This window comes from Microchirus variegatus (assembly GCF_963457635.1).
Source record: "Microchirus variegatus genome assembly, chromosome: 17".
Classification (NCBI taxonomy): Eukaryota; Metazoa; Chordata; class Actinopteri; order Pleuronectiformes; family Soleidae; genus Microchirus; species Microchirus variegatus.
The window spans coordinates 20,521,103-20,545,832 of record NC_139818.1 but is presented as its reverse complement, the minus strand read 5'-3'; the positions used below and the strand labels follow the sequence as shown (position 1 = coordinate 20,545,832).

At 42.5% G+C, this 24,730-nt stretch overlaps 1 protein-coding gene across 1 annotated transcript in view; it reads right to left on the bottom strand.

Annotated features, from left to right (window-relative positions):
• Window positions 1-1,517: 1,517 nt before the first annotated feature.
• Window positions 1,518-24,730, bottom strand: part of shisa9a (shisa family member 9a) — a gene marked incomplete at both ends in the record, with an annotated part of 43,370 nt that continues 20,157 nt past the window's right edge. Inside the window, 2 exons of the mRNA XM_083903629.1 lie at window positions 1,518-2,380; window positions 9,868-10,119. Of these exons, the coding sequence (XP_083759755.1) occupies window positions 1,518-2,380; window positions 9,868-10,119 (1,115 nt within the window). The remainder of the gene's footprint in view (window positions 2,381-9,867; window positions 10,120-24,730) is intronic.

The following is a 24,730-nucleotide window of genomic DNA, read 5'->3' as shown; positions in this document are numbered from 1 at the left end:
TTTTTTTGTCTTCTTAAGTGTCGTTGAGTGAAAGTTATGCTTCATTTTATATCGCAGACAAGTGCAGAAGTCACAAAATAGACCATTTTCTTGTATTTTTGTTCATAAAAAACGGGCCAAGCCAAGTTCGAGTTGTGACACATTGCCAAATTTCACAAATTCAATTAGATTTTTTTAATGAAATTTTTGTATTTTTTGCTCAGGTATGTTTATATAATTGGTGAAAATGGAATAAAACACATTCTTACAGCCTCTGTATCTGTTTTAACATCATATTAGAAAAAAAGCATCCTAATGCTCTTTGTTCTAAGGGTTAATAAGATTCAACCAAATCTCAACCAAAAACTGTTGTAATGATTTCTTTGTCATAGAGCAAAGAAACCAGAAAATATTCACATTTAAGAAGCTGAAGAATCAGAAAACTTTTGTTTTAATTCTGTAAAAACACTCAATGGATTGTCAAAGTAGTTGACGGGCAATTTAGTAATCAATTAATAATCATTATTAGATTTTATTTATTATTATTAATAATTATTATTAGATTAATAGATCGTATTGGAGTTTACAAATTACTATATTATAAAGTTGGATTTTCTCAGCATCATCAGGAAATAAGATTACCATAATATTAACTGTTATTCCCATATTGTTACTGTACTGTAAAGTGCTACCACCGTACAGTTGTTGAGTTGACATTTGTGTTGCTACAGTATACTCATATATCTGCGTGTATGTGTGAACGTGCGTGAGCCTCTGCGAGCAGCGGCACCGTCCAGATGCCGCCCTCGCTGCCTCCTTATCCCCCTCCTCTCGGGCCAGCTGTCTCCACACAGACGAGATCGGAACAGAACAATGCCAGAGCGACAGCGTCCATTCTCTGTTGGGGGAAAAAAAAAAAGAGGGCGACCTTCAGCCGCAGAGCTTATGAGGGCGCTTCTGAATAGCCACAGTCACAAAGCCTCCTGCATGTCTGTCTGTCTGTCTGCATTCCAAAGCCCAGCATGTGTGTCTGTCTCAGTCGGTCTCTGGACTGAATTATGAGGGAATGGTTATTCCCTTTCAAGCCGGTCGACGCTGATGAGGTTTGTGGGCAAACCTGTCGTAGTTCTTCTTTCCACCAAGATGCTTCGGTACTCGATCCTTTTGATATTGCTTCCCAGGTTTGCTTCGTACAGTATAAGCCAATCGTTTTATTACCAGCAGGTTCCCGCGTCAGCGTCCTTAATGCTCAGATATCGTGAGTATTATTATCCATGAGACAACGATAGTCAAAACCATCCTGGACGCCGTCCTCAAAGGTCCGCTCGGCGATTTGATCGGTCAACTCTGCAGGTTGTGAAATGAGGAGCACTCAGACGCAGTGTCTCTCTGTCACTTCACGCTTCACTTTCGTCACACAAACGCATACGAGGATCTGTAAACCGTTTGAACGCCACTTCACATGCATCCTTTCCCTTTGCCATTTCCTCCCTTTCGTCCTCTCGCTCTCTCTCCCACTCGCTCTCTCTCTCTCGTTCTCACACAGTCACCTCTGTCTTGCTGTTGGTCACAAAGTAGGGCTGTGTGGGGAGGAAGTGTTGGCTGTGGCTTTGACCCCTGCTGCTGTGGAGCTGGTTTGGCTCCAGCACGGTACACTGAGGCCTCTTGTGCCCGTAGGTCTTCCTCCGACCCACCGTCTCAGTCCCGTCCCAGCCCTTCAGCCCCAGCCCCATCCCGTGCCCAGTCGCAATTGTGTTGGAACTGTACACCAGTGGGCGGCCCATTGTCGCTGAGCTGGAGCCAATAACGGAGGTCTCAGCAGCCCTGGAGATACCCAAGGATGTTCCACCTGGCATGGTCCCTGCCATGTGTGCCAAGGAGGTGGCCCCAAGTCCTGGTGGCTTGCTACTATGACTGTGAGCGTGAGGGTGAGAGATGTGAGAGCTGTGGCTAACGTTGCCATAGGCGACTTTGGGTTTCTGGCCGTTTGGCTTAAGTCCGCCGCCTCCTCCTCCTCCGCCGCCTGCTATGTGCCGTTCTGTTGGAAGGGTCGAGACGGAGGAGATGCTGGGCATCTCTGTGACATAGGTGGCCACTGGCTCTGGAGTCAATGGACCCAGAGAAGTCATAGGGGTCATGGAGGTCATCGGAGCGAGGGATGTCATGGGTGTCATGGAGGTCATTGGGGTCATGGAAGTCATCTGGGTGATGGTGTGGTTCATGTGGTTGGAGGTCATGTGATTCGAAGCCATCGGGTTGGAAGTCATCGCAGGAGTCATCGACGACATGGTGCCCATCGGGGGTCTGGAGTTGCCCATCGGTTGTAGAGGAAGTCCGCCCTTTGTCGGCAGCTCCACCATCAGGCGACGCTTGGTGTAGAGTTCGCCGTTGTACTTGGCAGCTGAGAGAGGAAACAGAGAGGTGATGGAAATGTTAGGTGGACGTGAAGGAGCACAGCTGAAATTGTAATTATTAAAATGTGTTTTCAGACTTGTCGGTTTGCAAAAAACAACAACCACAGTATTCTCATTCCCTCTGTTTGTGCTACAGGAAAATAAAACGGTTTAGAGTGTGACTCATAAAATAAGACTTTCAGCAGTTTGCAGATCAGCTACAAAAACCGAGACACGCACACGGGGAGAAGTTTGGACAGAAATCATTTCATCCTTTACACCCACAGTCTGAAAAGGTCATGTAACAATCCCCATATACTTTATCTTTGTTAGTCAGCCTTCCCTCATCAAACTGACAAAGCAGGTTGTAAAACGACTGCACACAGAGAGGCCACCGGAGGAGAGGAATCAAAAGAGAGGGAGCCCAGAATGTCTCCTCCACCACCTCTCATCCTTCCTCCTGATCACAGTGTAGTGGGCATATGTTTGCTATGACAAAAAGACATCTTATCTTGGAGAAAGTATGTGAAGGGGGAAAAAAACAATATTTACAACTGAGAAATTCATAGTTTACGATTTACCTCACCCCAACCACAGTCTTTGGACTGTGAAAGGAAACCTGACGTCCTGGAGAAGACTCTGAGGAGGATTCGAGCCATAAGCCCTCTTGGCGTGAGGGACATACCACCAAACGTGCCACCCAGATACCTACACATTTATCTCTATGAGTTGCTCAAAGCATACCTTACTATATCTGCTGTGTTTGTGGGTCCAAACGTAAAGGTTATTTGTTAGAATTAGTGACATCTGATGGTGAAACTGCAGAATGGAGGACTCCTTAAACCCAGCCCAGATTTTGGAACCGCGGGCATTGTGTGGTCATTGGGTGTGCGTGGACAGAGCATGTGCTAACATGAATTTGGAATATTAAGCCCCGCTCACCAAGCAGAAAAAAACATTCCGACAACAAAAGAAGAAGTCGCCAAGGAGAGTCATCCAAGCCTCGACCTGGCAACCCTCGAACTGGCCGACACCCCGACTCCCCTGCCCCCGAGGGAGCCTTTCAGCTGTGAGCAACTCGAACAGGACGTGTCAGAGGGAGCTGTAGCATCGTTCTCTTCTTCTTTGGTAGGAATGCTAACTATTCTTTGCGTCCAGACTTGTACCGCCACGCAGTGGTGAAGTCAGATACTACAGAACCCTGACGTGAGCATACCAGGGCGTTTCGGTGCGCGAGGCATGTGTTATGAAGTATACCAGGGCCTTTAGTCAGGAAACTATGATGGACTTTGCCTTTGGTCTCCATAGTGCTGTACATATTAAACGCTTATGTTCAGGATACAAAAACTAAGTATTTTGTATTTTTAAAGCTATCATACCCACATACAAACATACGTACGGGGTAGTTTATTCAATTTCTACCAACAAACCCATCCCAAATGTTACACAGCGGACACTGAACGCAATCAGCGAATTTGCCTCGCCACAGTAACTATAAATCCACTTTGGGAGTCTGATAACAGGAAGAGAAGCGAGGGGGGTGAGTGAAGGTGGGTTGGGGAGCAGTGTCTCACCCACTGAGATGCAGCTAGACCGCCCCCCGGGGATCAAACTTGCTCAGGCGACAGGTGAATCAATCCGGCGGCAGTCAGCTCAACAGTGCACACATCCAGTGGTGTACGTGAGTGGAAATGGAAAACACTGCTGTTACGCAGTATGGGCTCTGCATGCCTCTGCCTGAGAAAGGCCAGCACCCCACTGACACTCGCACATTATAGATCATGGGAAATAAAAAACTGCTTTTCTAAAGTCTCCCAGCATTAATGATGTATGGATCGTATTAAAGCCAGAGCAGTAAGTCAATCTGCTTTTTATTAAGCTTTATCAGGTTTGTCTTCTAACAAGGTAATGCAGGGTTAACTATTTTAAGACCGTTTAAAGCTGTCAATACAGTTCTTTTTTTTGCCATATTAAAGACCTGATTTATCCTTGAGAGGTTTTCACTGTGTGAATCAACCGTCTAATTAGCCAGGCGCACAAAAACATTCATTATTCTGGGTTTCAGTCAAATTTTATTTTTGTCTTGCAATGAAGTAAATGTTACTTTTCTCACATTGTGAATGTGAAGTTATGTCTTTTATTCCCCGGTAGCGGAATGGAAATCAAATGTTGGCACATGGTGATGGGCTTCTGTAGAGATGAAGCTGCAAACGGTTTGAGCTCTGTCGTAAAATGCTGGGGGAATGCTGACATTTTAGCCACCACAGCAGCCTCTGCTCTGCGAATGACAATGCTGGTCTCTTGGGCTATTGAACGAGTTTGGTCGACTTTGAATCAGCCCCATACGTATTCAGTGGATTGACAGGAAATTGTCCACAGACATTGGTAGGAGATCAGGGTGAATTCTACTCTAGGAACGTTATTTATTACAATTTACTGTAGCTGTACCATATACTGTACATACCTTATCATATTGTTAACATCTCAGCGATACTCTCTTTGTTTTGTTAAGTCTCCTACATAGGAGGAAACGTAAGGGTCTGAATGGTTACTTCTTGGAAATGTGTTGTTTTAGGTGATTTTTGGAACGATATTGGCTAAAAGTATAATTAGACCGAATTTGGGTGTTGTTTTGACACTGTCTGAAGGCTGTAAATATACTGGTTTGTTGTTTTTATGCAAGTCCTCAAGTGTTTGAACCTACTTTGTCATCTGCTGGTTTGGTAACGCAGCTGAGGCAGGGAAAATGACAGTCCCATCAGAAAGATGGTCACAACTGCCAGTGAGCTACTTGGGATTACTCTACCAAATATGGAGAACATTTTTACAAAGACAGACATTATCTGTGACCGCACAGCAATTTGCCTCTTCATTCAAACTTCTACCATCTAGACATCGTTTATGTCCCCCTCAGATCCAAATTTTCATTTATTCCACAATGCATAAAAGCAGTAAATTAGTTAAAATAGGATGTATAGGAAGAACAATCCTAGTATTCACACCCATATCCACAGCTCAGATGTCATCTCAGTTTAAAGATTGGACATTGAGATGCATCCTATTCACGCTGCAGGCTGCGACTATGGATTTCCAGACATATTTAGTCAAACTAGACAAATCTAGTCCAACTATTCCGTCTAAATGGCTAGCATTGACGAGTCTAGCCAATAAGAGACCAGGTTGCGGTGATGGTGACTGAAACCTACACAGGAACACAACACCAGTTCACCAGAAGACAGAACTGCTACCAGAAAAGTTCAGTGTAGACAAGGAACCAAGTCTGGTTTTTATCAACTATTTCTAATGTTTTTCTGACTTTTATACACTTTACATTCTACTCACAACTTCGAAAGATGTGTAGTGTGAAATCCATTTTATTACAGGATCTTTGTTGATCTTGAACGAAAAAAACTAACTTTTAGCAAGTCTATAGGAAACGAAGTAAGAAGTTCTTCCCTTTCGGGTTGCAGAGCAGATTGTAATGGATGTGGTCTATAATTGGTCATTTGTTCGCTAAGGCTGAGTTACAGGTCTGCATCCAGGGACCATTATTAGTTGGTTTTTGCTTTGGTCAGAGTTAGAATTCGATAAAGTGACCTTATATGGATGCACAGGGGGACGGTGGGAGATGGTTATTGATTGACAGAAGTGTGGCTTAGCTGTCGGACAGTAGACCATTGGGAAAGTGGCAGAGGCAATTAAAGAAAAGGGGGGAAAAAAGGCACTTCAGAAAATGGTGTTGATCTTAGGCGCGGTGCTATTCCTCTTGGGGGTCAACAGACGGTGAAAAGGCCAGACGATGTAGCAGAGGGGAAGAAAAGAAAGGCAAAGTCATTTATGTTGCTCTAGATTAACAGAGCTCACCAAAAGGCGACTTTCAAAAAGAGACACTGCTGGCATTTTGGTTGTTTGCTGTCTTTTATTCCTTGTCCTCACTCCGTCTGCCCTCCTCAACCCCCCAACAACATCTTTTTCACAGCTTATGAGTGACAATCCTATCATTGGAGCCACAGTAATGGCCCTTTGCCTCCTGGAATCCAGGCTTATGTGATGTATATCTAAGAACAGGTTTCCAATCATTTCATAGATGCCTCTTTGAATACCACTTGTGGAATGGAAATCTGTCAGTCAAGTGTGAGCCCGCGGAGGGTGGAGGGGGGTGGGCGCCTTCCTTCAATTACAGAAATGGAATCAAATATGAGCCCCTATTCAGGCGGATCAAGATTAGTGCCCCAGCAATTCTTTAAGGAGTGATATAGATGTGATGGATTCTCTGTGTGTGTGTGTAAGGCAAAAATAAATAAGGTGAGGTGACGGCAAAGGTGGAAATATGAGTGAAGGATAAAGCGGGGTGAGAGGTGAGTGGAAATGAGGCAGATGGAGAGGGAGGGACATAATGAAACAGAGAAAACAGCAAGATTAGAAGAGCCAATTGGAGGAGGGGGGAAATTGTCCAGGAGAGGTGGAGAAGAGAGGACGAGGGCCAATTCAGGTATGAAGACGCACAAGTGTCCTCAAAAGGAGCTGAAGTGGAGGATCGAGGGGAATATTGACAGACATGTGCGGCAAGGTTTGACCGCAATCTCTACACCAGAGCTTGGACTCAATTTAGTCTTTGCAAAGAGAAAAATCTGTGCTTCATTGTAAATCAAACATACTGTAACAGTCATTTTTTGCATATAAAGAGTGGAAATGGTGTGGATTTAAGGATAAAGCATACAGTACTGCAGCATTTTAGACCTTTTATGCTTATTTATGTCAGCACAGTGTACACGGTGAACATTGTTGGAGTTGTAAGGAGAGCTGGGTGTCTCTGTTTGTATTAATAATTTAAAAAACAACTAGTAATGTAAGAACAACCCCCCCCCCCCCCCCATGTTAGATGAAGGAACAACATACGCCTTTCATCAGAGAGTTTGAGAAACAGTGGAGACCGTGCTCAAACTGTCAGTGGAGAAATTAACATCTCGGCAAATCACGGATTCCTTCACTCTTTGCTGAAGACGTTGAGAAAATATATATTTTTTGCTCTAAGGTCCCGAGAGAGTCAAATCGGGACATCTTCCACTGACATTCTTACAAAGCTGAACAATTTTGCCGAATCAAACACAGGTGTAGCTCTGCTGAGAATATATCCATCCACTCTCTGAGATCTATGTTTGGACAAATTGTCAGGGGAAAAATGTTAAAAAAATACACCACCAAACAATGAAGACGTCCGGGGTTCAGGATGACTGCGTTAATCACCGTTTTGGTTTCCCTTTGGGCTCATGAATGATGCGGCCACTTGTCACTTTACAATTCATCCGTTTCCATCTGTTTTCTTCTTTTTTTTTCGGCGCAGTTATATAAATGTCCTCCTGTAATTACACAACGTCTCCCTGCTTTCGGGGGCACAAAGCAGTACTCAGCATAAACGAGCACAGTCTATTACTGCGGCGTGTCAACAGATGAGCGAGGTGCAGTGTTGTGTTGTGTACGTTTACACCTACATTAATATAATGTTTTAATTTTCCGCTCTTTGGTCGGGCATAAACAGGCTTGCCAAAGCACAATCTACGGCTGATCCCTCTCCTAGTAAAGAGCACAAATGCGGACAAATAGCAATTTGCTGCTGCTTATCTCACCGTTACTAGGTAATATTGAGTGTGAGTGGGCTGAATCCTGAGGAGCGCGCCGCTACACCTGCCTAGCGTAAACAAGCCGACGGACGAGACGCACACACTGAAAAATTCACAAGTCAGTCTCACATTAATTCAGGTTATGAAATAGTGATGCCACTGCCAATAACATATGAGCACGGTGAGGTAAAATCCGAAGCAGCTGCACAGGCAAATGACCTCATTGGATGTGGCGGCATGCATCGAGCTGCCAAACAGCTTGATAAGCAGGCTGTGTCTGTTTTACACCAGGCCCAGTTTGGTGATCAATAACACCTGTCAGATCAGCCCCATGTAACTGCTGGAGCTCAGCGGCGTCGTATCTGGAAACCAGTGAGAAATCCACTGCTGTCTGGATCATAAAACCTTCAGGGACTGTACATCAATTATTCAAGAGGGAGGGTAAGGGGGGGGGGGGGGGTGGGGTGGAGAAAAAAAGAGGGAAACTTCCTTTTGCTGGGGAGAGGGTGGGGATGATCTGTTGTCTTTTCTGACCCACATTTATAATTTAGTGGGGGGTTTTTTTTTGTATGAATCAATGTGGAAGAAATACAAAATAGCATCTGTATAAAAAGGGATGTTTGTGATCTGTAGAAGGAACAATTGCACACAATGCAAGAACCTCAAATACACAGTTTGTGGCCCAGCCACACCTCACTACTTTTACTTACACAGCAAAGACAGTCACTGAATAAACAACAACCAAATTATGATGCCTAGCGTAATGTCCAAAAACATTTATCAATCATTACCAAATTTCTCATGGACACCTCTAGTCATGCCCACTATCACCGCTCCAAAAATCAAATTCTATACTTTTTGCCTTGGGCAGATGTTATTAATATTTGAGTATTTTTTGTGTATGTGAAAATACCATGAATTTGGTTTTGTGGCCACAGATGAGACTGAACTACAGCTGTAGAGTAACCTGTCATTGGGATAAAAATGTTACATGGCGTTTGACAGGTTGTCGCACAGGTTATTTATGTAAGAGAATAATATGGGTCCTAAGACTGAGCCTTGTGGCACTCCTTCAGAGACCTTAAGAAAAGAGGAGGTGGAACCGGTCATTTGGACACGCTATGTTCTATTTGATAAATCTGTAGTAGTGCTTTAATCAAAAGTGTATGACCTACAGTGTCAAATGCCTGAGGCGGATCAATAAAAGGGTTACACTAACCAATCACAACACCTTTGCTCAAACACTACACAGCTCAAACAGAGCACTTTGACAAAATTGTTAGCAATGATTTTTGTCAGGCAACAACAGTGGATTGCTATGTTAGCTGTCACAGAAACTGATAGCTCTGATAATCTGCAAAAAAGCTAGCTACAGCTTCAAACAAACACAAGCCTCCGCTAGAATTGCTGTATTTATACCACTTTCAGTCAGACGGTCTTGTCTGTCCAGGGTGCTAAACTGTGGAATGGCCTATACCTGTAATATTAAGAGAATGTCCCACGTATAACTATTTCAAAACCCAAGTGAAAAACTGTACTAATGAGTTATAATACTATGTTTTTTAATCTTTGCCTCTGTTAACTTTAACCATCTTTAGGGACAACAGATGGAAACTGGCCTTTGGCTATAATCTGGTGTGTTTACATTCTTGAAAGCGTTCATTAACACGCACTGTCCCTTTCAAACAAACTATAAATAATAAATACTCGAGCCAAGAATCAAGTGGTGAAAAAAAAAAATTCTTGGATTTTAAAAGCAGTTACATATTCAAGAACATGGCGTCTTTCAGACTGTAAAAAAAATGTTCTCTGTTCCTTTTCATCCAAAAACCTATGAAAATGTTAAGATACTTAGAGGCTTGACAGATACTCACCCACAGCCTTCAGGGAGGCGTACTTATTAAGATCCCTATTTTGAAGCTGCTGCTGTTGCTGAAGCTGAAACTGCTGCTGATGATGCTGCTGCTGCTGCTGCTGCTGCTGCTGATGATGCTGCTGCTGATGATGCTGTTGCTGCTGATGCTGCGGCTGCTCGTAGACGTGAGCCAGCTGGCTGAGAGCAGGGTACGGGTGCTGCTGGCCCATGTTTGAGCCCGCACCCACATTGTTGTTGATCTGACCGCCCTCTGTGGACAAGGACACACGTAAAAGGACGAGGTTATAATCGAGTTTAGGGATGGTAACCAAACAGGAACATCTCATCTGTCATTCAAAAAAAAAAAAAAAAAAAAAAGATGTCCACACACACATGAGCATCCATTAACTTCCATTCTGAACACTCGCCATCACTTAACAGCTGCAGCTTATTGAATGCCAAGCTCCCCAATACACGTTTGGACTCAACCCAGACACATAGAATGTAGACTGATTAGCTGCATCTGCTGAACATGGCATGTGATTTTCACCGTGCATGCATGCAAGCAATCCAATCCAACTTTATTTATAAAGCACTTTTTTAACACAATTGGCCAAAGTGTTCTACACAGACACAAACATCTCAAACCGAGTGAGAACTCTGCCGTGTACAACTGAAGCAGGTCAGACTGAGATCATGAAGACATTTAAAAACAAATAAAACAAGGCAATAGAGCTGAAACGATTAATCGATGAATCGCTTATTAATCGATTACTAAATTAATCGCCAACTATTTTGATAATCGATAATCGGTTTGAAGCTTTTTTCATGATTAAAACAAGATTTCTGATTGTTTTAGCTTCTTAAATGTGAATATTTCCTTGGTTTCTTTGCTCCACATAAAGAAATCTTTAAAATGTAATCATTTTGGTTTGTGAACAAACAAGACTTTCGAGAACATCATCATTTCCAGCTTTGACAAACACTGATCAACGTTTTTTTAACATGTTCTGACATTTTATGGACCGAACGATTCATCGATTAATCGAGAAAATAATCATCAGATTAATCGATCACGTAAATAATCGTTAGTTGCAGCTCTACAAGGCAATCAGAGATGGCAGACTTCACCGAATTCAAGCAACAAGCCTCTGGCGGCCTCTGTTGGTCATATTGGCAAGTGCAAGTGTGGAAGCACAAACAAACAAACAAACAGACAGAGCCACTAAAACAATACTTCACTCCCAATGTAATGTGCTATTGTTTTTCCCGTACCATGTTGAAAGCCGATGCTCTTTTTAGCACTATAGGTTAAGGAAGTTGAAAGGCAGTCTTAATCAGTCCTGGGCAGTATTGTGGTACCCAGTTATTCCAGGTAACATGTAAGAGCTGCCCACCTCAATATGTGAGTAACTATTAAAAATGTACTTTGATTTTTGAAGAACATGCATCAATATTTTGTCTGCATTCTCTGCATGAGAAAGTGTTATACTGTTAAATAATTGAAATAATGGCTCTAAAACTAGAGGAAAAAAAGGAAAAAAAAATCAACACCAACCAGATGGATTTTTATTTTAAGCAAAACATCTTAATTGTATTTTCATGGGTAATGATCGTAATTAGCAATTAGTAATGATTGTAATTAGCAATCGCACCCGAGCACCTTCAAAAGTGGCCTCCTCAACCCCCGGCCGTGACTGATAAATTGGTGGATCATCCTTTTCCCACACGTCGGCTGCTTCACGCTGCACCTCCTCTGCACGACGCACAAACTTGATGACAGGATAACACACGAAAATAAACTACAGCGCAAGCGTGGCAGCAGAGTTGTAAGAGCACAGCGGGGAACTAAAACTGCGACGTCTGACTTTAAAGCACAGCTGAGCGTTAGAAAACACACGTGTGTGTGAATTCAGAGGACACTCTCTCATGCATTGTTCTCTCCGTGCACTGAGCCTATACAGGGAAAAATGCATATTCCCGTTAAAGGGCCCAAAGGAATCCTCGTTAGGTGAAAAAAATCAGTTAAAAGCCGCAGCACTGCCACTTGAAAATGTGAGATACGGTATACGGATTCTTGGAGGATGAAGATTGTTTGAGAAATGTTCTGGCAGAAAAGGAAGTGAGCTTGGCAACATTTGTAAAGACGCCACAAAAGAAAAAAAAATGTAGACACATAAATGAAGTCTCAACAAGTCCTTCAAATACAAACTCTATTCTCCTTTAGCCCTTTTTTTGGGTTTTTTTGCAGATGGTGTTTTGTTGCCGCGCTGCCAAAAAGATAAAAGTTGTGAGTTTAGAACTGAAAAAAATATATCGATGTGATCCACCATTTTCTCTGTGTCTCATTGTCAAGCGACAAGGTGCGTTCAAAGGCCCTAAACCTTCCACAGCTCGGTAAAGCAAGTCGTGTCCTTACTAATTAATCACTTAGCCCTGGCACTGATTCAAACCACACACACAAACACATTCTCACACATGACTGACGAGGTAGAGAAGAGGAGAAAAGGAGTGGAGACAGAAACAGCGTGAGGTCGTCGGTATAGAACGGAAAAACTGACAGAATTTTCCGTGGTGTTTGGTGAAAAGGAAAAGACGTGTGACGTAACCTCGCAGATGCAATGCAAATACAAAGTAGGAAATTATCTCTTTAAATGCAAGAAACGTCCGTCTGTCGGATAACGGTCTAATGGGTCGCGTTGCAGCCTTCGAACGTGGCTTATTATGGGCACCATTGTGTGCTGTAGCAACTTTGGCCCTGTTTGAATAAAGGAATGCAACAGATATATGAGTAATATACCAAAACAGATCATCTGTTCATCTGTCTTTTAATCACAAACATGGAAAACAGGCAGATATTGAACTAAACTTCACTACTGTGATGAGAAAATGCATACTCGTAGGGATGTAGGGATGCGGATCGGTATCGGTCAGTTTTGGTCCGATAATGGTCATGATCACTGGATTGGATATCGGACAGATAAAATGTAAAATCTGATTCAATCCAAAAATCCTACTTATATCACTTATCAGTGTCAAAATGTTGATAAAAATCCACAAAAGCATTTTATCTGAGTCATGTTTTGTGGCTGTTTATGTCTTCTCTATGGGAGAACGATGTTTGTTATAAAGTTGCAGAATTATGACTCAGCACTAATGTGTTATGTTAACAGCTTCATACGTTCATACATGGTCTAAAATGACTGTATCGGACCGATATCGGTATTGGTAGATACTTAGAGATATCGGTATCGGACACAAAAAGAAGGGGTATCGTCCCATCCTAAAATTAAACGTTATTTATTATGAACATAGAGCCATTGCTAGTTGGAAGTCCAGTTGTTAAACAAAACATAGATGGCAGATTATTCCAGAGAGAGTTTGTGTCTTCCTGCTTCTGATGAAATTGAGTATCAGACGGTGTCAGACAGGGAACATGCCCGTCTTGATTTTGCCTTTGTTCTATTTTCAAATAAATACCTTCCTCTGAACTCCATCACAGACTTTTTCACAGATTATTATTATTTTTTTTTTTTTGAATCAACACTTTGTGATGCACTGACGTGATGGGCTGATCCCGTCTCACTGAAGGCAACATGACTTGAAGTAAATTGAAATTGAGACTGAGTGATGGGGTCGGGGTCAAGCAGGGGAGGGCGGGTAGAATAAGACAGAATCACAGCTGAGGGCAGCGAGTCATTATGCTGTTAAAATCTCATCATCTCTCAAGTATAATTCACTCCATTCATGGTGAACATCAGAGTGCTGATCTCTCACAAGAAGCCAACAAGTCAGGGATGAGGTCACCAGCTTTCATAATGGTTTTCTTTTTTTTTTTGGTTTGAGGAGCACAATTGTAAAATTCAATATACCATCAAAGCATGGCAGGTGTCGGGGCCCTTTGACATGAATAGGTGTGCAGTGATTCCATGAATCCATGTGAAGTGGTTAGTATGACATTTCTTTTCAGAACAGTATATGGCGCTCTCTGTCTAATGAATCGTTCCTCGTCTTCTAAGTGTCATCACCATTTCTAAATTATTCCAAACATCTTTCTATTGACAGTGACACACACACACACACACACTTTACTCACTCTACAGTGCTGAGAAACACAACACCCTGAGTGACATCACCACACCATACATTTATCTGGATGACTGACAGCTGTCACCAGTTGCAATTTCATGATTCTATGAACATGACAGTGTTCCTGGGGTTTTCCCCAGGATAAGGGCATCTCTCTATGTTTGACTATCTGCTTGTTGTGTTGCTATCTCATATCTATCTATCTATCTATCTATCTATCTATCTATCTATCTATCTATCTATCTATCTATCTATCTATCTATCTATCTATCTATCTATCTATCTATCTATCTATCTATCTATCTAGCTTGCTATCTATCTATCTAGCTTGCTATCTAGCTTTCTATCTTATGTCTAGCTAGCTGCATATCTATCTATCTATCTATCTATCTATCTATCTATCTATCTATCTATCTATCTATCTATCTATCTATCTATCTATCTATCTATCTATCTATCTATCTATCTATCTATCTATCTATCTATCTATCTATCTATCTTGTTTTCTAGCTTGTTTTCTAGCTTTCTATCTTATGTCTAGCTAGCTGCATATCTATCTATCTATCTATCTATCTATCTATCTATCTATCTATCTATCTATCTATCTATCTATCTATCTATCTATCTATCTATCTATCTATCTATCTATCTATCTATCTATCTTTCTTGTTATCTTATATCTAGCTAGCTGCATTGCTATCTATCTATCTAGCTAGCTGCATTTCTTTCTATTCATCTAGCTTGCTATCTTATATCAAGCTTGCTGCATTTCTATCTATCTATCTATCTATCTATCTATCTATCTATCTATCTATCTATCTATCTATCTATCTATCTATCTATCTATCTATCTATCTATCTAATATCTAATATCTAGCTATCTTATATCAAGCTTGCTGCATTTCTATCTATCCATCTATCGATCGCTTTGGAAACTGGCAGTAAGTGTTTATTGTGTCTTAATTTGTTAATTCAAATATTTGCGATATATCGCCCCCTATTGGAGTATGAATGAAAATGTGAAACGTTGCAGATGTTTAACGAGCAGTTTAACTCGATAAGCGGATTTGCAGATAGTTGGGGAGTTTTGTGAGATCTCCGAGGCTCATGTCATGTACAGAGGTGCCAGCAGTGTTTTGGTAGTTTCTCAGAATTCCAAAGCCAAATCATGTTATTTGCTGTTACAGCCAAGGAGTTCTCAGAAGGTGTATAGAGTGTGACTGGTCGTCGACAAAACCTACGCGTCTCTTCGAACGTACAGAAGATATTTTGTTATACAACAACAAAAAGACAGAATTTTTATGTCCATAATAAAAAATTGAGAGGTTGGCCCCCATGGCAGAGTAGTGGAAAGACATTTTGTCAAACTTTCATGTTGCCAGATGCATTTTAAAACCCAGTGGAGGTCTGACAGATGGTCTGTGTTTATGACAGACCAATGGACGGACGGAGTCTACTCCATAAACGCCATCATACACAGAGCAGCAGCAGCAGCAGCAGCAGCAGCAGCAGCAGCAGCAGCTATAACAACTACCTTGTGTGGGAGAGCTAATCAGCGGCTGAATAATCTATCTTATGAACAATTAAGTATTTACAGTGACTTATCGTGACTCTCTTAAAAGAACTGCACTAGGGAATTCTAACGTTGCCTCATTTATATTGACACTGCTGTACATGCAATATGTGGATTAGGTAAATTGGACAGTCTAAATTGACCGTAGGTGTGAGTGGATGGTTGTTTGTCTCTATATGTGTCCCTGTGATGGACTGGCAAACTGTCCAGGGTGTCACCCCGCCTAAAGCGGTAGAAAATGGATGGATGGATGGATGGATATTGACACTGCTGTTCCATATCACAGCATCCACATTATCCGCTATCCATTATAGCAACGGTCTTGATGCTATTGGAAATATTCAGTGTTGAGTGCAGATGTAATCCTGCAAGGGAATGTAATCCTTTAAAAGGGCTTAAGTGGCTAAATATCCAGACGTCTCATTTATTTCACTAATTGTGAGACTGTATTGCTGCGACAGGGATCCCGCTTCAAATTGCAGGGTAGGAGTGCAAGAAGAAAAAAAAACCAAGTTTGTCCAGTCTACACTTTCCTCACAAAGCAGCCCATTCAGCAGTGAACCGCACCGGTTTGTGAATGTGCTACTAATGGATGTTCAGCGTGCATGAATACGGTCACGTATTCAGAACACATCGGCAAATTATCTGACGAATACAGTGTTTGTTCGTATGTGTCCATGTTGTCAGATGAAAACAACATCCTGACATTATGTAATGTGTCGCTTTCTTGTTAGGCTTAATCCCTCGAAAACAAAATGATGAAGCTAAATAAACAAATCATACATAAATGAAATGTCCACAACTTCAGACCACGTCAGCACGGAAACGGCAAGAAATATAAACAATCTTTGCCGTTTTCAACAAGTTCCCCTTAAAGTGACAATGTGTAGTATTTATGGGTTTATATGTCCCAAAATCCACTTTTTTATACATATTATGTGCTCCTGCATTGTCTAGTCGCTGTATAATAGTTTTTGTTTCATTTTCGTAGTGTTTCAAAAAGTCATGTAAAATAACACGGTCGCGGGCCGCGGTTGCATAGCCACTGTTAGCAGCGAGACGCCATGTTTCTACCGGAGCCTGTAAGGACAAACGCGAGAGAACAAATCAAGCGTCTCTTTACTTGTAGCGGAAGTCCCGCCTCCTCTCTCTCCGCTTCGTCTGCTACGGCCGCGGTAGCTCCGCCCTCTCCCTCGCCTCACGAACCTCATCTGCTGACACGGAGAAAGACGACGAGGACGACATTTGACCTGCGGAGGATACCGTAGCGCTCAGGGAAGGGAGGGGGTGAGCAGAGGAGCAGTTCTTTGTTGTAAATTTCAGCCTCTCCTCTAGATGGCACTATAAACTACTTACTTAACCTTTTAAAGACTCGAAACACTGCAAGTACATATGCCAGCACTGTATGGTGCGCTGTAACAATACACCCAAAAAAACAGAGAAGAAGAAGTTGTAAACATTAGATACAATCACAGAAACTGAGACGGAATGAACCGAGCCAGAGGAAAGTAAGGGAAATAATGTCCGTTTCTTTAAGTTTAAGGTTCGTGTCCCTGCGAATATTCAGCGACTTTACAGACCCCGAGTCAACCACATGTAGACCAACCAAAACACACCAGGTGACAAAAACAAACAAACAGAACAGCAAACATGCACACAGCCAGGTTAAAAACCATATTAATGCAGTCAGGTCTTTACCTAAAAAAATATCAATATGTGTCAACATCAAGATCGCCCCCGTGACTCCCATTTGTAGTATAAAGACTTAGAAGATGAATGAATGAATGAATGAATGAATGAATGAATGAATGAAGATATGAAGATCAAGGCATAAATTTGACCATCGTCTGCATATACTGTGATCCAGCCACAAAAAACAACCTCTCCGCATATAAAATGACAGTCAAAAGTTAAACAAACCACTTAAGTTAGCCAATGTTGGAATAACATGACAAAGACTAACCAACAAAAGTATCTATTTACGTATAAACATATGAAAATATTTGTTTGTAACTTTAATAAAACAATCACTGTGTTGAACACTGGCTGTCATGTGAAGTCTCAGACATCGTTTCAAATCAATTTTTTCCTGTATATTTCCCCACTGAAGTGCAGCATCGACAGTTTTTAATTGTTGTGTTTGACAACGGTTTGAATGTAGCATTTGTTTAATTTTCAAAAACGTCCACACGGCAGCTTCTTGAATGCCGTTTTATCAAATGGTATTTTCAGTTTTTTGAAGTGAAATGTACACGTGTACATTTTTTGCAACCAGAAAACTACATCTACATTTTTTTTCATCTCTGGTTTCAGGGAACCTTGTTCTGAAGATGAAAGAATGAAAGAAAGAAAAAGACGCTGGCATTAATTCAGACTGCAGTACGAAGGTGTCAGGATGTCAGGATTTTACAGTAAGTGTGACTGCGCTGATGAGACGCCGCGTGCACCGCGAGCTTGTGACCACCAGGTAACAGGCAGTCATCAGTGCCGTCAGCAGCACAACGGTGTGAGCGTGCACTTCACAAACGCTGCAGAGTCACAGTCACATTCGTACAGATCAGCACCAAAAGCACTAAGCGATTTCAAAGCCGCGCAGTCTCCCTCGTGTGAAGCCAGACATCCAGCATGGAGCCGCGAGGGTATCCTCCGAGGGTAGAAGTGGTGTCTGCGCCTTTTTCATGTTGCAGACGAGAATGTTCTCTTCTTCTATAGACGCTATAAAAAACGGGGGGGGGGGGGGGGAAATAGGGTAGACAACCCAGTTCCTTGATGTGTTGCGTATATCTGTGTGCACGCATGGAGAGAATGAAGCAGCATAAAGAGAGACATCAATAGAAAGCAAGAGCACATGTATGTAGGAGTGCTTCTCTCTCGTTCTTGGCCCGGCTCCATTGCTACTGGCTTTACAGTGTAATTTCACTGTTTGTTTGATTCGGCACTGAAAATAAACGGTGAGCAGCTGACTCATCCATTATTCCCGCTTTCTTCTCACTCTTGCAAACGGATGAACCCCTCTCGTTCGCCGTCTTCTCCTTCTTCTTCTTCCCCTCAGCTGCGAAAAAACTGCCTCTCTGTCATTACTCAACCCTCTCCTCGTCTCGTTTTTTTCGCTTCCTCTCTCTTGTCATGGCAACAGTATTCTCTCTCGTGTCGAAAATTGCTCTGCAGCACACGGCAAGTTCGCATTGTCCTGCAGTCACCCGCGCCCACATATCAACAGCCAGGCAGGCCGGCTGCACTGTACTGAAAAAAAAAAAAGTCATTGTTATGCAACCTATGTTATGTTGCCTGCTGCTCCGTCGGCCTGTCTCTTCATCTTCTCTCCCCACTTATCCTTCACGTGTCTGCTCGCCTCCTCTGCGCTTGTTTAAGGTCACAGCTTTGTCCGACGCTGTCAAGAAAGAGGCATTCATATATTTTTTTATTGAAAGACTCTCGCTCTAATTTGGTACAAAGGCCTTGGATGTTGAGAACTGACACTGAAGATGGAAAAAACCTAATGTAAGATGATCTGAGATTGCAAAAAAAATCAATCTTTTGGTGTTTATTCTGTGGCTGTAAAACGCTCCTGACTCTCATGTGACAGTGCAGACGCACTGTGTGTGTGAGTAGGAGTACCTTCTCTGTTTTTCTGCATATGCATATTTAGTCACACTGAAAGATGGTAAGCAGTTTATGCGTGAGGCTGCCTTGTGTGAGGCGGACGGGAGGCATCTATTTTTTTCCCTCCCCTCCTGATTGTTTACAGTACAGTAAGAGGCGGGCGTATCTGCCCCGACCTCATCCTCTCGGTCCGTATCGCTCTCCTGCAGGACGGATGATGGCGAGTATGGAGAGGAGGGGGTCATTACAACCGTCAGGCTCATGGGAATCTCAGCAGGCGCAGAGTATAAAATCCCTCTTGGTGTGGTGAGACGGATAGAGAGTGAGTTCATACGCGAGCTCAATCAAAGACGAGGTAAACAGGTCAGATATACAGCACAGGCTGAGGTGTAGCATCGCATACTTACTGTACACATACGCAAGAAAGTTTCCTCGCAAGAAAGACGGAGAGAAAAGAACAGATGTCTGAGGCTCCATGGGTCTCGCTACCTGCAGGCACGATCGTCAGTGGGTGGCGTCTTTGAAGAGAAAAGGCCAAAAAGCTGACAGATATAGGAACTTATTTGACGGTGATGCTCACACCTTAAGGGAGCGCCGGCTTCACGAGAGTCAAGCAAACGGCGCTCATGATTTCAGAGGCGCTTCAAAAGTTCACCGAGTTTGGTTGAGTGAATCCCAACCATGACTTCCTGGAGCCGAGGGCTGCAGTTGCCCGGGGACATTTGGTAAAAAAAATAACTTAGTAACTTATAATAACTTATAACTTAAATAAGTAATAATAATATTTTACTTGACCCTTTAACACCGAGCGTTTTGCAGTTTGTGCTATCGGAGAAATTCCAACTGTTTCCGAAAGCTGAGCAGTTGCCAAGTCAAAGCCAACATGTGGTCATTACGGTAATTTCACTCGCGTTGTTGCAGGAAGCAGGCGAATCAACGTCTTTGTCACCAGAGAGGGGAGAGTTGAAATAAGGGTTCCAAAAGGGTCCTTCTAAAAGGGCTGAGGTTCTACCTGGAACCATTTGCTTCTGAAAAACCCTTTCCCGAAGAAAGGGTTTTTCAAGAGTTCTTCGTAACACTAATGGTTCCAGTAAGAACCATTTTGATCCAGAGAACCCTTTAAAAACCTTTTCCTGAATAAAGGGTTTTAAAAGGGTCCTTGGTGGAACCCTCCAAAAGGGTTCCAGGGGCAACCTTCATAACAAAGTTTTCTCCTATGAGCACAAGCCGAAGAACCTTATCTGGCTCTACTTAGCAATTTTAGTTCTAAGAGTGTACTACGGTGTTTTCTAAGTAAAACTTTATTTTTACTTTAACTCACAGGACATTTTCTGGCCTTTTATGGTTAAAATAAGCAAAAGTAATTTTGAGGCTTTAGGTGTTAAAGGGTTAACTAGATCACTACAACCACTGGTTAGCTAAAAGAGAAGGATTCCATTTCCTTTGACAAAATTATGGCACAAGAAGTGCTAATGAAACTAGCCTGTCTTATAAACTGGGGGGGCCATATGTCTGGATTTAAAAAAAACGCTAAATTGTCCTTCTTTTTGGAGTTGCACTGGAACGCAGCATAACTTCCAATGCCCTGAAAGTGGTGTCGATCAAATTATGTCTGTATCTCTTCTTTAGTGTTGTTTTATTGAGAATCTTGTCCATGTTTTAGAAGTTCCTTGGCACTAAAACCTCTTGGATGCTGCCAGGAAAGAGCAGGAATATTGCAAATGGACATTCAGCTATGCGTTTATTAGGATATGATGCAACTTGTTACATTCATTTTAAATTTGCACTGACTGAAAATCTCTCTAAGTCTAGAAAGTTTGCCAATTTATGGCTCAGAGTGCAACAAGTTAAGACCGTGCATATGGAAACGGCCGCCCGTTTATAAACTGCTCCTTTGAAACCTTGTTTTTTAGCATTAGCATTTTGGCCCAACGTCACGTTGCTCATTTGAAACCTGAGGCAACCAGATTTGGAAAGAGCAGGGGGGCGGACGTGACTCAAATCCTGTCTTCTGCACATCCACCTACACCTGCAACCATGCATCAATTAGACAGTGCGAGCTGTCAATCACCAATCAGTCACCCGTGTCCCGATACATGTCACGCTTTAGCGTCCGTTTGACTCAAAAATGGGATCTGGGAATTTAGAGAATCCCAGTAAACATGCCGTTTCGTGTGCTAAATGTGTCAAAGCATTAATCTCAGAACATATCACTGGCAACGGCGTTCATGTATTGGCCCCCGAAACAGTGAGGACTTGGACTTGCACGGCCATGAATAATTTATCTTATGTAGCTGAGCCATGAGGCAGCTGCACGGGTTTTCAGCGCGCCACACTATCTGTCTGCTCCAAAGCAACGTGTCAGATACTCACTCTTATACATGGCCTTGTTTTCCAAATATTGTTCATCTCATTATCATCGTCATATGCTGCCAGCTTTGTCTGCACTCATTAACGCATCACTACACACCCATTTAGAGGAAGGGGGAAAAGATAGTGGGTGAGAGTGAGAGAGGGTGAGCTCACGGTGGAGGACGCGGGGCAGAGATGAGGAGCGTTGCCAAACTCCCAAGAGAGACGCAGCGGAATGGGTGCAGCCAAATCCGTTCCAGAACTGATCACGTATCTCCGAGTAAGTCTCACGAGGGCTGACCATTAAACAGATAGAGCGCGATGCAGAGAAACCGTATTATTGAAAAGTGTGTCAGGGGAAATTGAGACGGGAATGATAGCAGAAAGAATAGCTTATCTACCCTTAATTGTTCCTCCCTGAGCCTTTGAAAGGACAATGACTTCCGCTGCACCCTTTTATGATTACAGCCTTCCGTCATACCTTCCTCATTTTGAAGAGCTATTGATTTCTATTGTGCCTTATTTTATTTTTTTTTTCCCCCTCTTCTATTCAAGTTGGACCGTTTCCTGCAGGATACGAGCGCCGTCCTCTTCTCGCCATTGTCTTCTCGCAGGACAATGCATTGACTTGCGTCTCGCGGGACATTGTTAAAGCAAGTCGCTGAATCGATGGCGAGATATCACTCTGATCTTTAAAGACCTTAAAGCGGTCGAAACGTCTCCGTTTACAGAAGGTTTAGGCCTGTTTTTTTAAAAGTAAACTGTGACAGATTTAAAAATAACACACTAATATATAACAATACATACACGCTCTGATAATAGCCGTGACTCCTCTATGAAAGTCTTCTCCTAAACTTTAATTTCCTTGAACACAAGGACAGATTTCTTAGATTTTTATCTGTATCCAATACTAAACCGTGGCAGATGGGGGCACCCAATTGTGACGGCGCGCCGATGTGTCATCGCAGCCGACTTCACACGCATATTTAAATGGAAAAAGAATCTACCTTGGGGGCATCCAAGCTGCATGGGTGGATGGAAACGACTCACACATGAAGGACATTTGGAAACCAACACAAATGCAAAGTAACACCTCGAGATAACGAGACACGACTATCAGACGCTTCAAAACCTAAAGTCCCGTCGACGGTTAATATCATGGGATAAAAACCAACTTTGTTTCTGCCACATACCACAACACAGGTCCCAGTACAGAGCACACATGTAAAACATGTCATTCTCATTCAGTGGATATCATGTAACATGAGGCTACTGTATGTGATTGATTAAACGTCACGGACATAGACACTGAATTTAATGATGCCGTCACTTCAGGTTGAAGCCCAGTTCTCTCAATAACATCAAATCAATCTGGAGCAGGATATACTTTGTAGTCTTTTGTAACTGCCTCTAGTGTTTCCTCGTTTGTAAAAGTGGTGAGATAGTGTTTTCTCAGCTCCTTTAGACCATAATATATACAAAATGGACATATTCTAACAGTTTGCCAGTTGAGGTCAATCAGGAAGTAAGAATACAAGCTTCTTTCACGCTACTGTATACATTACCTTCTGCCAGCTTTCCCCTGTGCCACATTTTCCCCGTGACACATATGTACGTTTTTAGCCCACCAGTATTTTTCAACTCAACTGGGCACAAGTGAAGTTTACGGTTAGGGCTAAAAAGACGAGGCGAGGCAGTAATGTGAGAGTCAAACCTGTCGATTACATCAAAGTAGAATGCTTTAACCACTAAGTGAACTGCCAGCACGAACCTCATTGAAAGTACTTGATGACGACACACCCAAGGTACCAGATTGCTGCGATTTATACTACCACTAGTGGGCGCCTACTTTAAAAACGTACATTTGTACATTTCGTAATTCCTGCCTACGACCCCGAGTCACGTTTTATTGGAGGACTGGTCTCCTTCCCACTCTATACAGTATTTTTGGTATCGTCCAAGTGCCTGGTTCCATGTGACGGCTGAACTTCAGTTTGCGAAGCTTTAGATGGAGTCCAGGTTATTATGGCTGACGTTTTTAATTTTTCTATTTCAGCCCTTGTAAGCAATGTTAGAATGTAAGAATATAATGGTCAGTTGACTGATTGTATTGATTATAACACATCGAGTGGATCAGAGATCCAACAGTTGGACTGTTAAATCTCAAACACACACACAAAACAAGGTCTGTGGTGAGGTGTCGCATTAACAGATGAAGACGGACTGTTTCCGTTCTTTTTGCGGCAGCCAGCAGTTGACATTTTCCTCACACATATACGCCCGAAATCCCCAGAAGATTTCCGAAGGTAATTCTCTGTCTTTGGTATTTCAAAATACCAGTATTCAGGTTTGCGCCTCATGATTGTATCTCATAAGTCCTTGGGGCAGTCATTTCTGGGTGCTACAACCTGGGTGTTCCTCTCTGTGACAGGCTTCATCAGTCACCCGGGTCCACAGCGAGAGAGAGAGAGAGAGCGAGAGAGAGCGAGGACAGACACGGAGTGAAAACAGAGAAATAAATACCTGCTCCACTAAAGCACATGACTGACAAAGAGGTGCCTTTATTCATCATGATGAAGATGCACCACTTAGGGAAACGGAGCATCTATGAGGCTATTGTTTTTCTCTAGAATCTTTTGTCTCTTTCACGGGAAAAAGTGTTCAAGCCACTGTCGGATTCTTTATGTTTTTGGGTTGTTGTTGTTGTTGTTTTTTTGCCAGTAAAAGAGGCCAAGTATAAAAGTTAGTTTCCTTTATGTTTGTCCTCTTCTAACTTTTTGCTTCAAGTGTTTGTTTGAGTCCGTCCACTTTCATGCACGGTTACAACAGCTACAACTCCACTGCCGTTCAATTGCACACGAGGGAAATCAATTTATTGACTAGGTGGCGATAGCTTATTATTATTATTATGGGTTGCACTGTATTTATATACAGCTGACGGATCTTAAATCTGTGTCCTCATCAGTCCTTGTTCTTCTGTGTATCATCTTCTTCAACTAGCACCCCCCTGTGACCTTGTGGGTTAGGGTTATCCTCCATGTGGAGGATAAAGCAGTAGAAAATGGATGGATGGGTGGAAGGTCCCATTGAGATACAAGATCTCTTCTTCCAGGGAGTCCTCGTCAAGGTACCATGTTTCCACCTATTTTAAAAGTCTGCTTTTAGTCAGACTGACACGGGTCGTCATGTAAATGCACCCTGAGCTTCCTGACTGGCAGGATAATATCACTGTGGTGGCACCTTGACTTACTGGGCCATGTTGCTT